Source organism: Protopterus annectens, chromosome 7.part0, assembly GCF_019279795.1.
Source record: "Protopterus annectens isolate FY-2018-M chromosome 7.part0, PAN1.0, whole genome shotgun sequence".
Classification (NCBI taxonomy): domain Eukaryota; kingdom Metazoa; phylum Chordata; order Ceratodontiformes; family Protopteridae; genus Protopterus; species Protopterus annectens.
The window spans coordinates 71,691,270-71,705,483 of record NC_056739.1 but is presented as its reverse complement, the minus strand read 5'-3'; the positions used below and the strand labels follow the sequence as shown (position 1 = coordinate 71,705,483).

The 14,214-nt window shown below is 40.7% G+C and overlaps 1 protein-coding gene across 1 annotated transcript in view; it reads left to right on the top strand.

Annotated features, from left to right (window-relative positions):
- Positions 1–14,214, top strand: part of ITPR3 (inositol 1,4,5-trisphosphate receptor type 3) — a 2,403,054-nt gene that overhangs the window by 920,574 nt on the left and 1,468,266 nt on the right. The window contains exon 7 of the mRNA XM_044076491.1: positions 2,985–3,068. Within this exon, the coding sequence (XP_043932426.1) occupies positions 2,985–3,068 (84 nt within the window). The remainder of the gene's footprint in view (positions 1–2,984; positions 3,069–14,214) is intronic.

Sequence of the window (14,214 nt, the reverse complement as noted above, 5' to 3'; positions counted from 1 at the left end):
CATTTGTCATCACACTTCTGTGACAGCACAACATGAAACAGTTTCACTAAATATAAGTGATTAGCAGTACACAGTTTGGAGTCTGACCTTGTGCAAAATGTACCCACATAATTCATTTTAGTTCCTAAAACATCTTCTGACAAACCTCTTCAGACCCACACACAAACTTTATTTCCTGTCTGCTCCTTGTCAAAATGGTAGCCATGGCATAGAAGAAGTGGTGAGCAGAAGTCAGTACTACAAAATCATGAGTAGGAAGCAGGGTTGGAGGAATGGCCTAAATGGTGTACAGTCAGCACATGTAACTGATCACCAGCAGGAAGACAATTAGGAGAGTAAGCACACACTTAATGATGCACTGATGATTTTTGTCTGTGAGCATTGTGGAGTCATTTTCATTTCCAGCCTCAATAGAGAATGAATACAGCTTAACACTTGGCACTGTACAGTGAAGAGTATTATAGAAGTCCAACACAGTATTAACTGAGCAAAATACTTAATATCTAACTGAGCATAATGTAATTTAACTATGCCGATGCATCATCTGCCTGAAACTCACCTTAGTATTGCAGTTAGCCCCAAAGTAGCTGTCCTACCACTCTTGACCCGTCCTCTCTTTTAACACAGATGAATTGTGTGCCGTGAAGCCAATAGGACAGTGGGTAACAACAAGGAGAATTCAGTTGTGTTTAACCGATTTTTAATTCAAATGTAGATAATATAAAATTAGTTGAGCGCTTTCATTCCTGACGTTAGGAACTTCATCGGAACAAAAAATCTAAAATACAGACATCATACTAGATATTTAAAGGTAAAACCACACCTCCAAAAAGGTTAAAACAATTAGAATCATGTTATTATTCAGTACAATTTTAAGCCTGAGAATTTTTAAAGAGGCAAACCACATTTTTTGGATGATTACACTTCCATTCTCTTAAGTTTTAACACAGCAGCAATGGAACAGGCACCATTCAAACCTGGTGAATGTCTGGCATCCAGTAATAAATGTCACTTTAATTCATTTTTATCTAGGTTCTCATTGACCAAATAACCCCTAGGATCAAAAACTACCTGGTCAACAATAGTAAACTTGAAAAAATGCTTTGGAAATTGTGCAATGTACCTATATAAGGTGTTAGTATTCTTACATTTTTTAATGTCAGGTAGGTGTTCGTAAATCCTTTCTTTTAATCTCCTAGAGGTTTTGCCCATATCAAATGCTGAGCATGTGCTACAACTAGCCAGATAGATGACCTGTTTAGAATCGCATGAAAAGTGCCCTTTCATAGAATAGGTGCTACCTCTGACCATAACTTACTTTCCCACTAGTATGTTGAGGCACTGTGAGCACCCCCCCCCCCCCACACACACACACACACATTTTATCATGCCTTTTTTTCTGACTGTGCAAAATAGCATTCTGCTCCAGTATTTTTTTGGAAGATGTATCCTTTTCATAAACAATATATAGTCTATCTCCAATTTTATTATGAAGATCATAATCGGGAAAAATATCCAATTATTTTAAGGCAATTAAAAGTACCCTTACTGTCCAAATTGTAGGTAGTAATAAAACACTTGTGCTATTGATTCTGCATGTTCCCTCTACTGCTGTTGGCTGTATCGACATTATTGTCAGTGGGCATTAACACTGGGGCATTTGTCCTACCTAGAATGTGTTTGTAAAACCCTGATTCTCTTTTTGTAATGACCTCCTATTTTATTGGTTCCACAAAAGAAATAGGATAGTGTCTCCTAATAAACATGCTGTAAATATTGTCACATTTCTCTATAAAGGTTTTTATATCTGTAATCATCCTGGCCATTCCCACGAGCTGCCCCTTCACCACTGCCTTCTTCTGGTCCAAAGGGTGCCAGCTCGAGAAATACAGGTAAGTATTAGAAAAAGTAGGTTTGTGATAAATGTTAACAAAAAAGGCCTTGTGTGTATGGTTTTTGGTCCTCACTTTTCCCTTATCCAGGCATTACTGAACTTTTCATTTAACTTATACTGTACTGCTGTCCCTGGTATTGTGTTCCAGGGCTTCACTACCCAACAGCAGGAAAGCAGAAGGTGCCTTCTCCCAACAACACCTACCATTACTCATATTACAGTAACCACAGAGGTCTTAAACCCTGGGGATAATGGGGGGCAGTACTGTGTACCTCATAACTGATTTTTGATAAAGACAACATTCACTAGACAAATAATTGTTATGTACTTGTCCTACAGCAGGACTGTGAACTACAGGTTCAAATGGAGGTGTGGAGAGAATGATATCTTACAGAAAGCATCTGCTTCATTTGATCAAGTACTTCTGTTGACCTGTAATATTAACACAGTAAGTCTTCTTCCTCGTTTAGTCTGACATATGTAGTCATCAGTTGAGACTGTTTAAGTAGTGTGTTTCATGTGATGAGCATACAGTAAAGTACATTCCAAGCAAACTAAAGAATCCATGTGAACTGTAGCTAAGGGGATGAGCATAGTACTAGCACTTTTATAACTTCCAGATCAGTTATGAGTAAACGGCTGGTAGAAGATTCAAGCATTTCTCATAATGCCATGTATATCCCAGTATATACAGCTACCTTTTTTCTGAGGGAAGTGTTGCTGAACTCAGTGACTTTATTTAGACTCCAGCAGTATAAAATAAACACCAAGGGAATCAAACTCAAGACAACAGGGTAAACTACACTGTCAGTTCAGAGCCTTATCCATTTGTGTTTTACTGATATTTGTGCTATATTACTCATAAATTAGCGACTTACAGCTTGGGAAAACAGAAAGAAAAGAAAATCAGGGCATCACCTGAGTGGTACGTAAGTCGGTGAACAGAGCTGAATAAGAGCCAGAGTGTGAATCAAGAATGAAAAAGTATGATGCAGTTCATGAGCAGCACGTTCTATGTGGCCATGAAGTGACAGATAGAATGGTAGAAACTATAAACCTAAAAGTAATGTTTCTTTTTTTTTTCTTTAAGGTAAATGCAGTCAACTGCAACACAAGCTGGAAAATTAACCTGTTTATGATGTTCAGCGATCACGTGGATGAATTTCTTAAAGGGGTATGGATTAATTTTTCACATGTAGCAGATTACATATGGTGTTGATGAAAGGTGAGGGACTAAGTACAGAGCAGCCATGATATTATAATTATCACTGAGGCAGGCTAGAAGCAAAAATGGCACTCATCACTCTCAGAAAACACTATAGGATCTTTTAGTCAATGTCTAAAGCACCAGAACAGGCCACAGTTTAGTGCTGTCTATAGAACCACTGCAGCCTGAAAGTATTGTACACATCTGAAATAGATATGTCATAACAAAGATTAAATGGAAAAAAATAGCAAAAATGCTTTGAAATGCAGTATACAGAATACTGAACATACAGCCACATATTAGACATAGTGTTTATGTTAAAGAAAAGTGGTAATTCTAAATAATTCAGTTAATTATCTAGGTGATTTTGCAGGCAGCTTTGTGCTCATGCAGGCATCCCAGCAATGAGATAATTTTGAATAGCCTAACCTCACCCATCAGGGCAGGGGGACATGCTAACAATGTCACTGCAATGGTCCACAGTAGTGTCCCTTTGGTAGTGTGTACTTCCATCTGGTCACTTATGGGGAAGCCTACCACTCTTCAGTGACTTGGTGAGCCTAACACCCTGTCCCAGGCTGCCTCTGCGCATTGTCACCCTCCTCTTCTGAGGAATAGTGGCATAGTGTGGCTGGCTTCAGCCATCCTTCCCCCTTCCAAGGAAGGGCCTGTCCATCCTCCGTCCCTCCAGGCATGATCAGACACCCAGAACGGTAAATGATCCCTGATTGCCTTAGGCATAGTCAGTGCTTTATCCCTCTGCATCACTAGAGGTGGCCTAAATGATTCAGTTATTGTTAAACAATATCACACTCAGAGGATTCGATTATAGAGTATATTATTCTAGATACACATTCTGAGGCACAAAGCACTGGCTCTATACATCAGATGTCAGAAGCGCAGTCTATGGTTAATAACAAACACCTCAAAATGTTGCCTTTTGTTTTAGAGTAGTACCAAAGCAATATGCTACTTCTGAAGAAACTGCTTCTACCTTAAAATAAACTGTAGTAGGTAAATTATACTAACATGCTCATCGTAAGGATCATTGCTACGGAAACCATAATGTGGATGGGGATTAGCCATAACTAGACCTGAGTTCTTGGGTTGATACTGCTAAGTACTCAGATGTGCCTGAAGATGTGCAGAGATACATTTTTGAGTTGTAACCACAACAGGTAAATGAGAATGCACAAGTCACAATGAATTGTTGTTCTTTGCCACTTAAAGATAAGGCACATATAATCGAAATAGGGGAAGTTACCCCCCACAAAGACACCAGTCACCAGCGGAGGACCCCAGGGTTTGTGTTGGGACCTCTCCTGTTTGGCATTTAATTTTATGTAGCAAAAGCCAATACCAAATGGCTCTGGCTGGCTATGTTTGCAGATGACTGTAAGCTAAGAGCAGTCATTGAATCCCTAAATGACTTAGCCATCCTGCAGGAAAGTTCGTCTCAAATAAATAAGGTGTCAAAATCATGGTCTGAAACTAAATGCCACAAAATGCATTTTTCTATCCTTTGTGAAGTTCTTTGTCCCAAGGAACTACCACATTGACAATACTCTCCTAAGAGTTGACCCAGTTGTTTGAGATTTGGGAACTTATGTGAACAGTGACCTAACTTTTGAACAACATATGTCTACTGTAAAAATTGTAAGAAAGTCCTTCAATATTGCACAGCTTAGAAACAAAGGGATTGTGTCTAGAACTAGGGATGTTATTGTCCCCCTTTACTCAGCCCTCATTAGGTCAGTCATTGAATATAATGCCCCCTTTCGCATGCATTTGTCCAGACGCATGCAATAACTGGAAAGTCCACAGAGATACCTTACTAAAAGGATACAAGGCCTAAATAACATGTCCTACATGGACTGACTTAAAGCCTTGCCACTGTACTTTGTATCCTACAGACTGCTAAGAACTGACCTGTGTCTGACATGCAAAGTATCCAATACTGATGGATTTACTGCACATCATCCAGTGAAATGGCATCAGAAGTACTTGGTCTAGGGATCTAAACCTCTTCTGCAACATCAACAGAATGGATGTCAGGGACAGGTATATGTCACAAAGGATACTGCTGCTGTAGAACAGACTCCCCATCCACATAAAACAGTTTGTCCCTGTCCATTTTCAAGCACATCTTAGATCTGTGGATGGGAAACAGAAAATGTACCCCTGGACTGCCCCCTGTACTACTAATGGGCAAAGGCAGCTCCTAAATGCTTTATCCTATGCATGGGTCCCCTCAAATTATCTGTGGTATGATCTCAGTTATTCTTCTTAGGGGTAATGTATAATTATTACTATGGGATGGGTAAGTCCAATCTATAACCAAATCAGATAGATGGTTTACAATCAAATTCTTGAAAGTCAGCTAAACGACAGCCACCTCCTCGAAGATGGTAGGAGCGACTTTCGGATTATCGATGTTGAAGTGTCCATCAGTTAAGAAGGACGTACATACGGCAGGGACATGCAGCATGGTTGGCAACGGCAGCTGTCAATATTTACATCGACAGTACGTTGTCAATGTTGATACGTTGACCTTTGGACCTAATTAATATTTATGAGTCGAGGAGATGCGTCTCATAAATCAGTGTTTATGGTTGTGAGTTTCAAGCTTTTGGTAGTAAACCCGGATAGATTATGTCAAGCACAAAAAAGGAAACTGCCTAGGCTTAAAATGGCCTGCTGAGGCAGCTAGCCTAGTACTTTTCTATGAAGCTATAAAGACAAATTTCACTGCTTCTACTTCATTTCTCTCCATTTTGCCTTCAATTTTTTAGGCCTTGATGTTAGCAGTGTGCTGTATCTTGGCTAGTAATTGATTATCCTAACTTATTGTTAGGAGTTAGCATTCTGGGGACTTGGCCATGCACTGAGGTTCTAACAGGTACTTTTTCTCTTGCTGCAGATTACCAGCATTTAAAGGTGTTTTTCAGCTTCCCGTCTCATCTATTCTTGGATTTTTTAGACATTAGATCACTTTGTCATGAAAAGAAAGTTTTCCATAAGTCTTCCTTTCACCACATAAGGAGTTTAAAGAAGGATCTGATATTGTCATTTTTATTCACTCCTTAACAAATGGGTCTTGGATCCAACTCGTCCATTTTCTTTTACATTCTTGGATCCTACTCTCAAGCTCCTCCCGTTGCCCATAATGACACTTACTGCTATATTACCTCAGATCTCATTTGCCTCTCTAACGATTCAGTCGGGATTACGTTCCCTTAAGCTCTGGGTTGCATTTGATAGGCTTTGTGAGTACAAAAAAATAGAATTTATCTCCGTTTCTTTTTAGTGTATCACGTCTTCAGATAACCTTCCTCTCTTTACTCCTGCCAGAAGTTTTTCTATTCCTTTTTCTCTATCTTTTAAAGGTATTTCATTTTACCATGGTTGGTACTGGCTTTTCTTACCTTATTTTCTAAAGTAATCTTTGTTACCATTGTTGGTAAACTTTCTTTTACCTGTTAAAAAAATAATAATTTTTTAATGCCAGGTATTAGTATCTGGTTTATTGTTTATTTTTGGTGTGGCTAAGAAGCCTACTGGGATCCTGTGGGCATAAGATACCTAATTCTGATACCCACAGGGAGTGCATTTATTGTTTAGGCCCTTCCCACTTAGAAGTGTGTAGTGAAATCTGTGCTGGATTTAACTTGAGAGCTATCAGTGACAAATGTAATAAGTTGGTCCTGAAGGGCCTTATCCCTACTTCTTCTTCTTCTTCCACAGCTTCTACTTCAGGGGCTTAACCCCCCCTCCAAAAATCAGAAATCATCAGAGCCCAGGGAGCATAGGAAGCATTCTCTGGCATGGTCTCCAAGATCCAGTCCAATCTCGGAGCCACGTCCCAAAATTAAAAAAGTGTCAAGTGTCAGGTTTGACACTCTTTTATATAGCAATCATAGTCTCAAAATCTCTCAGATCTGGAGTCCTCATTTTTCTCTGGAGCCCGTGTCTCCTAGGCTCAGGACTCCCTTTTTACTGGAGACTCCTAGAAAGTCATCTTATCCTTCCTCCATCTCTTCCTTGATCAGATCCTCCTGAAATCTTTCCGAGGCAGATGTGGATAGGATGATGACGAAATTCCTTAGAACACAGATCCAGATGGGGGTTTTACTGTGTCTGTCTCCCATCAGATCCGTGAGCCTTCAGCCACCTTCGCAATTGATTATGACTCCTTCTCCAATCCAACCTGTAGTTTTGGGGCCATTGGACCTGAGACCGCTAAAAGTAGAAGTGTAGGATCCAAAGCAATCACCTTCTTCTTCAACTCTGTTTTCCTGACCTGTTCAGTGCAGGTCTGTACTGAGCAGGACAAGTCTCGGAATAGTGTCTGTGCCAGGTCCAAGAGGATGATTTTGACTCTAAGGTTGTCAGAGCCGTTGCTTCCCCTTGGAGCCTCTGCACTGGACAGCTGAGTACAGACTCCCTTCTCGGAGAAGCAGTCAGGAAGGGCTGGAGAATCAGCTGAGCCGAGAGCTTCAGCTCCAATGAGGTTGGTTTCTACTTCTGTTCACTCTGCCTTCGAGGTAGTGGAGAGGGCATTTTCTCATCCGAGCGCTTCTTCAATTCTCACATCCTTCGATCCTGTCCCCATTCCTCCACCGGATTTCAGCTCTAAAAGCCTTGTCACTCTACTTCACAGGAACAGTAAGAGCTTCCAGATAGTTCCTATTCAAGAACTTCCCATTTCTTCTGATACCTCTCCAAAGCATCTCACTGAAGAGGTTCCTCAGAAGAGATTGTGTAAGAGGAGGCAGTTAGATTCCCCTCAGGAATCTTTGATTGAAGATACCGATTTTGATGAGGGGGAAGGGTCCCCAAGGCCACCACCAGAGTATGTCTCCTTTGGAGACATTTTAGAGATCCTGCTCCAAAAAGGTGGTTGGTCCTCCCAAAGCCATTTCCAAGAGGACTCAGTATTCCTAGAAACCTTCGGGTCTGGCCCATCTACATCTTGGGTTACCCCCCTGGCAGATGACCTTATAGACCTTGTCTCCCACTGGGTTTGGAAGAAACTGGAAACTATAGAGCCAGACAAGATCCTTTAAGCCCCTAAAGACAGGCAGTTTTGGAGTAAGGGAATCCCCGTAGATTATCTGGTTGTTGGGGCAGCCACCAAAAATGAACTAGCTAAACAGAGTTCCACTATCCAGCCTCCTAATAGAGAGTTGTGGGCATTGGACAGATATGAAGAGAGTGTTTACGCTTCAGTTACTTTTGCCTTGTGGTCGATTAACTACCTGGCACACTTTACTAGATTACAGAGGGACTTGATAAAGGAACTTTCTAAGTGTTGTCTGGGGTCCGTGTTGGCAGAGGAAGAGAAAATGTATTCCTCCCAACTGGCCACCTTACAATTTATATCGAATGTGTCCATGAGGTTAATTTCTCATGCAGCTGAAGGTTCCTCATGGGCTGCTGGTTCAGGCATAGCCATTAGGAGACATGTGTGGATGAAATTGTGTGATTTTGTGAAGCCCTATAACCCTCATTCATCAAAGCTCCTTTTGATGGCTCTTCCCTCTTTGGAACCAGAGTTAAAGACATACATTCCCACTGTGAGCAAGATGGAAGGACCTTGTCTGCTGTTGGAATCCATTTTGTTACCCTGCAGAGATCTTTTTCTGCGAATCAATGTGGTGATAAGAAAATGTGGTTCCGAAAATCTCAAGGACCTTTTCAAGACTCACATGGGGATGTTTCTCCCAGATGCAAAGGGGGAAATAACAATGGAAGATGCCTTCCTCGCGGCAGAGCAGGGGTCTGCAGTACCAAGGGTATTGAGACTCTTTCGTAGACAAGCCCTTTTAGCACTTCTGAAAAGATGCCCAACTGTTCTTCTCTGGAGGCAGTCAGGGGGCAATTTTCCTTGCACCTAAATGCCTGGACAGCCTTCACAAAACATTCTTAGATGCAAAGGATCATATCCAGAGGATATTTCATCCCCTTTTCACAAAGTTCTTCATAAAAGAGATGTCTTCCCAATGTTCCACCCAATCATAGGGAGTTGGCAGCTCTAGAAATGCAAAAGCTGCTAGAAAAAGAGTCATCCCAGATGTCCCACCAGACCAATCAGGATTCAGAATTTACTCAAGGTTCTTTTTAATGCCAAAGAAAACAGGAGATCTGAGACCTATTCTGGATCTCAGTCATCTAAATCAATTTAGACAATGGACAAACTGTACATCAGTAATCCAACTGGAGAATGAACATTCTTCAGGAGGGTATTAATATACAAGTAATGCCTGCTGAAAAACATGTCCGCCACTTTACGGAAGCATATCAAGCCGCCATGGAGCTCAGACTGAGAAAATGGAATGGCTGCCATTATTTTACACTTGCTAAGCAGCACTTCTGCTGTTTTGCAAGTGTAAAATAGAAAAAAAAGTAGACAACTAAAAAATGTGTGTGTGTGTGTATGTTTGAGTGTATGAGTGCATGTCAGTGAAAGTGAGAGTGAGCAAGCTGTTATTTTACATATGCTAAGCAATGCTTTTGCTGTTTAGTGAGTGTAAAAGAAAAAAAAATTAAAATAAAGTATGTGTGTGAGAGTGTATGCTTGCATGAGAGTAAGAGAGAGACAAAGCGATACATCAAGCGAAACAGAAAAGTGTATGTTTATGTTTCTGTCTGCATGTGTGAGTGAATGCGTGCATGAAAGCAGAGATTGTGTGCGTGTGTGTGCGTGTGTGCGTGTGTGTGAGAGAGAGAGAGAGAGAGAGAGAGACTGAAGTGTGAAAGTGACCGAATGATACCCTGGTAGTGTGTGTGAGAGAGAGAGAGAGTGAAGAGAGAACGATCCCTGGCAGAAGCAGCAGTTTTACGTACCTGCCTCTTAGACATACCTGTTAACCTCTTAGCACAAGAAATCTGGATGAAGCCTGACATAATGGGGGGGGGGTTACTAAGTAATAGGAACACATTGTAAATATTGCTCTTATTTGAAAGTTGCTAAAAGAACAGGATTTGTGTTAGCATGTATTTTCTGAAGAATATGAAATCTGAAACCCAAATGCATGTCATTATTTAGCGATTTTAAGCTTTATATCATCCAATGGTTTGTCAAAACACACATTATTTTTATGAGAAACAGACCAAAAATATGAGGCAAAAATGGGAACAGTTGAGAGGTATGCACTTAGATCAAGGTATCTGGATACGCCTAAAATAAACGGGACAAAGACTCACAATAGGAAGATATTTTAAATGATTTGTGTTCACATGCATCTTCTGAAGCAGAGCCGAGTGTGAGATCTACCACACTGGCAGCAGCAAATAGGTATGTATACTTCTGGACCCTTCACCTGAAGAAATGTGGATAAAGCCTAAAATAAAGGAGAAGAAACACTCAAAAATAAGATCAGATTTTAATTATTGCTCTTAAATGATTACAAACTTACTTAAGTAAAAGGATTTGTGTTAGCATGAATTTTTCTGAGGGAAATAAAACTCTGAAACTCAAATGTATGTCATTATTTAGTTACTTCTGTCTCTAATGACTGGCAAAAAAATCAAATGTTTTAGGTATAAAGGACCAAAAATATAAAGTAAATACATGGATTTTTTTTTTAAAGTGTTATATTTTGGATGTAAAATGCTTCCTTCAACACCATTAACATATACTACAGCAAGTATGAAACATTAGGTGGAGGAACTATTTTACATCAAAATATAAAAAAAAATAGTACTTAAAGAATAAATAAGTAAAATACAACAATTCTCTAAGTGCAATAATGCCCTCCAGAGTGCGTGTTAATGTGTAATTAACACCCATACAGGGGTGTAGAGGCCCTCCACCTGCATCTTCGGGCCTCATAACACTCCTGGGTGCATATTAATTTACACATTAACACACACTCTGTTGGGTATTATTGCTTGCATGTGAAGAACTCCAAGTTCCAGAATGTCATGGTTCAGTCCATTCTGCCTCTTCTATTGAAGGATGATTGGATGTGCTCTATAGATCTTCAAGATGCTTGCTATCACATCAAAATAAACAGGTGCTCTCAGAGATATCTGCACTTTCGGCTGGGAACCAGTCATTACAAGTGCACAGCCCTGCTCTTTGGTCTCATCACAGCTACCATGGTATTCACCAAATGCATGGTAGTGGTGGCAGTTTCTCTCAGACTGCAGGGATTCAGGGTGTTTCCTTATTTAGATGGCTGGCTTCTTTTCTCACCAACCAAGCATCTCCTACAGAAGGCTAAGGATTATTTACTCCAGTTTTGTCCATTCCTAGGGGTCACAATCGATCTTTCCAAGTCCCATCTTCAACCAGTTCAAGTCTTGGAGCTTATAGGAGCTCACCTGAACATTGTCAGTTCACATTTGTACTTCAAAGCAAAGTTCATACCTTAAGAATGCATGTCAGACAGATTCTAGAGCATCCCTCTCCTTCAGCAAGATTTGTTCTTCAAGCCTTAGGTTTGATGGCTGCAGCAGTCATCCTGTTATGTACAGTTTGCCTTCCCATGAGAGTTCTTCAGTGGATCCATGCAGTACCATGGTCGTTGCTTCGGCACCCTTTGAAACATACTATACAAATTTTGTGAGCCTGCAAAGACTTCCTACTTTGGAGGTTTATCAGGGATGTCCCTTTAACCTTCCTCCCCCGAAGGACACGTTGACCAGAGATGCCTCCCATTTTGGGTGGGGGGTATTTCTTGGGAAGGACTGTTTATGTGGTGCAGAGAATAAACCATTTGCACATCAGTGCTTTAGAGATGAGAGCAGTCCTGTTAGTGTTGCCGGCCTTTCGGAACTCTCTCCCTCTAGGAACAATTGCTATCCAGACAGACCATATGTCAGTGGCTTGCTACATCAACATTCGGGGGAAGTAGCTCTTTGTCCACTTTGCCGAGAAACAATGAGAGTCTTGCAGTAGGCAGTCTCTTCCAACCACTTTCCTGTAGCAAAGCACATACCTGGAAAATCCAGTGTTTTTGCCGACAAGGTCAGCAGGACAACACTGATGCCACACGAGTGGTATCTCAGACATGCAGTGACGAAAATGATTTTTCATCAGTGGGGTCATCCTTGCTGCAAACTTTTTGCCTCTCCCTTCAACAACAAGCGTAGCAGGTTCTTTGCCCTAACTCCCCCTCAGGGGGAGTCACTGAAAGATGCTCTAGTCCACGCTTGGCCCACCAGTCTCCTGTACGCTTATATTCCCCTTCCCTTAATACCCAAATTTCTCCAAAAAGCATAACTGTTGAAGAACAAGGTAATCCTCATTGCCCCTTTCTGGCCTCAGCAGGTGTGGTTCCCGTTCTTATCCTTTAATCTCCTATGTCCGCCTTGGACACGGGACCCCAGTCCAGATCTACTATCACTTCCAATGAGGATGATTCATCCAGACATTCAAGGTCTCAAATTAACCGCATGGTTTCTCCATTTCCATTGATGGCTAGACAGTCTCCGGTTCACCAAATCTTATTTTTGTCCCAGAAACCATTTGAGAAAAATTTATAATAGTGAATGGAAGAGATTTTCCCTTTGGGCAGAACAGAGGAAGTTGGATCCTTTTACCACTCCAATTCCTGTTGTGTTAGAGTTTCTTGCCTCAATCTCTTAAGGTGGTGCCAATTTCTCCACCGTAAAAGTTTAGCTCACGATCATCTCTAATTACCACATAGGATGTAATACCTTCCCACTAGGCACTTCTAAAATATGTAAAGCATTCTTTAAGGATATCTTGCTGCTTAGACCTCTGGTAAAGGATCCTACTCCACTTTGGGATCTTAATGTTCTATTTCTATTCAAGAAAATTCAGGGTCTCCAGCACATGTTTTACATTGATGGACTGAAGTCACTATCACTGTACTCAGTAGCATGTAGACTATTTAGAGGAGACTTGTGCCTGGCTTACAGAGCAATCTCAGATGCAAACCTAATGGAATTGATGCACATCCACAAGTCAAATGGGACAAGGGTCACCCACTCCAGGGACCTTAACCTGTCCTGCGACATAAACAGGACCTGCTGGACAGACAGATATGTCTCTCAGAGGTTGCCACATCTCTGGAATAGGCTACCAATTCGCATCAAATGAAGCCCCTTTATGACCCTGTTTAAGCGTAGGATGACTGGATGGGAAACCGTAAATTCTTGCATGGGATTTCACCTATTACCCTCCTAGATCTGGGCAGTTGTTGCTAATTCGAGTTTAGGAAAGATCCTTTATATTGGGTTTCTCTAGTATTATATTGGATGCACACAGCTAGGCTTATAAAGATCTTCAGGTCAATAGACCAGTAACCACCTATGAACCTACAAACTTTAGTTCACTCCGCTTTTGAGCCTTCGGCTAAGTCAGATCTAAAACTTCTGTCTTGGAAAACAATTTTTCTTGCTGCTATCACATCTTCGAGGCAAGTTTCTGAACTCCAAGCACTCTTTTCAAAACCGCATTATTTGATTTTTCATAAAAACAGAGTGACTTTACGTACAAACGCTTTCTTTTTACCAAAAGTTGTTTCTGAGTCAAATATAAATCAAGTAATCAACGTGCCAGTCTTTTTCCAAAATTTGGCAATAAGGGGAATACATGCTCCATCTTTTAGATGTACATAAACAACTTAATTTTACCTCCATAGAACAAAAGACTGTAGAAAAACTGATGACTGTTTGTTTCCTTTGAAAAAACATGTTGGGAAAACCAGTATCCAAAGTTACCTTAGCCAAATGGATAACAGATTGTATTTCCTTTATCTGTCCTCTGAGAGGATTATCATTACCTAAACCTCCAGAAGCTCATTCATCTAGATTTATGGCTACATTATCTGCTTTTTGAGCTACAGCTTCCATTGATGATATTTGTGCTGTGGCCACTTGGTCCAACTCTTAATTTTATTACATTACAGGTTGGATATCACCTCCAGAAACAGGGCTGCTTTTGGTTCTGTGGTTCTCCGGAATATTTGAAGATGACTTTCATTTATACAATTATACTGAACAGACTCTTAATGTTGAACATGCTTCCCTCCTGAGTAAGGGGTTTAATTTTATACCCTCAGGGCACGCTAAGATAGAGAATGTATTAATTGATTTCAAATTGTTTCTGAGAAAGCTAAATTTGTGTTTATTGTTTAAA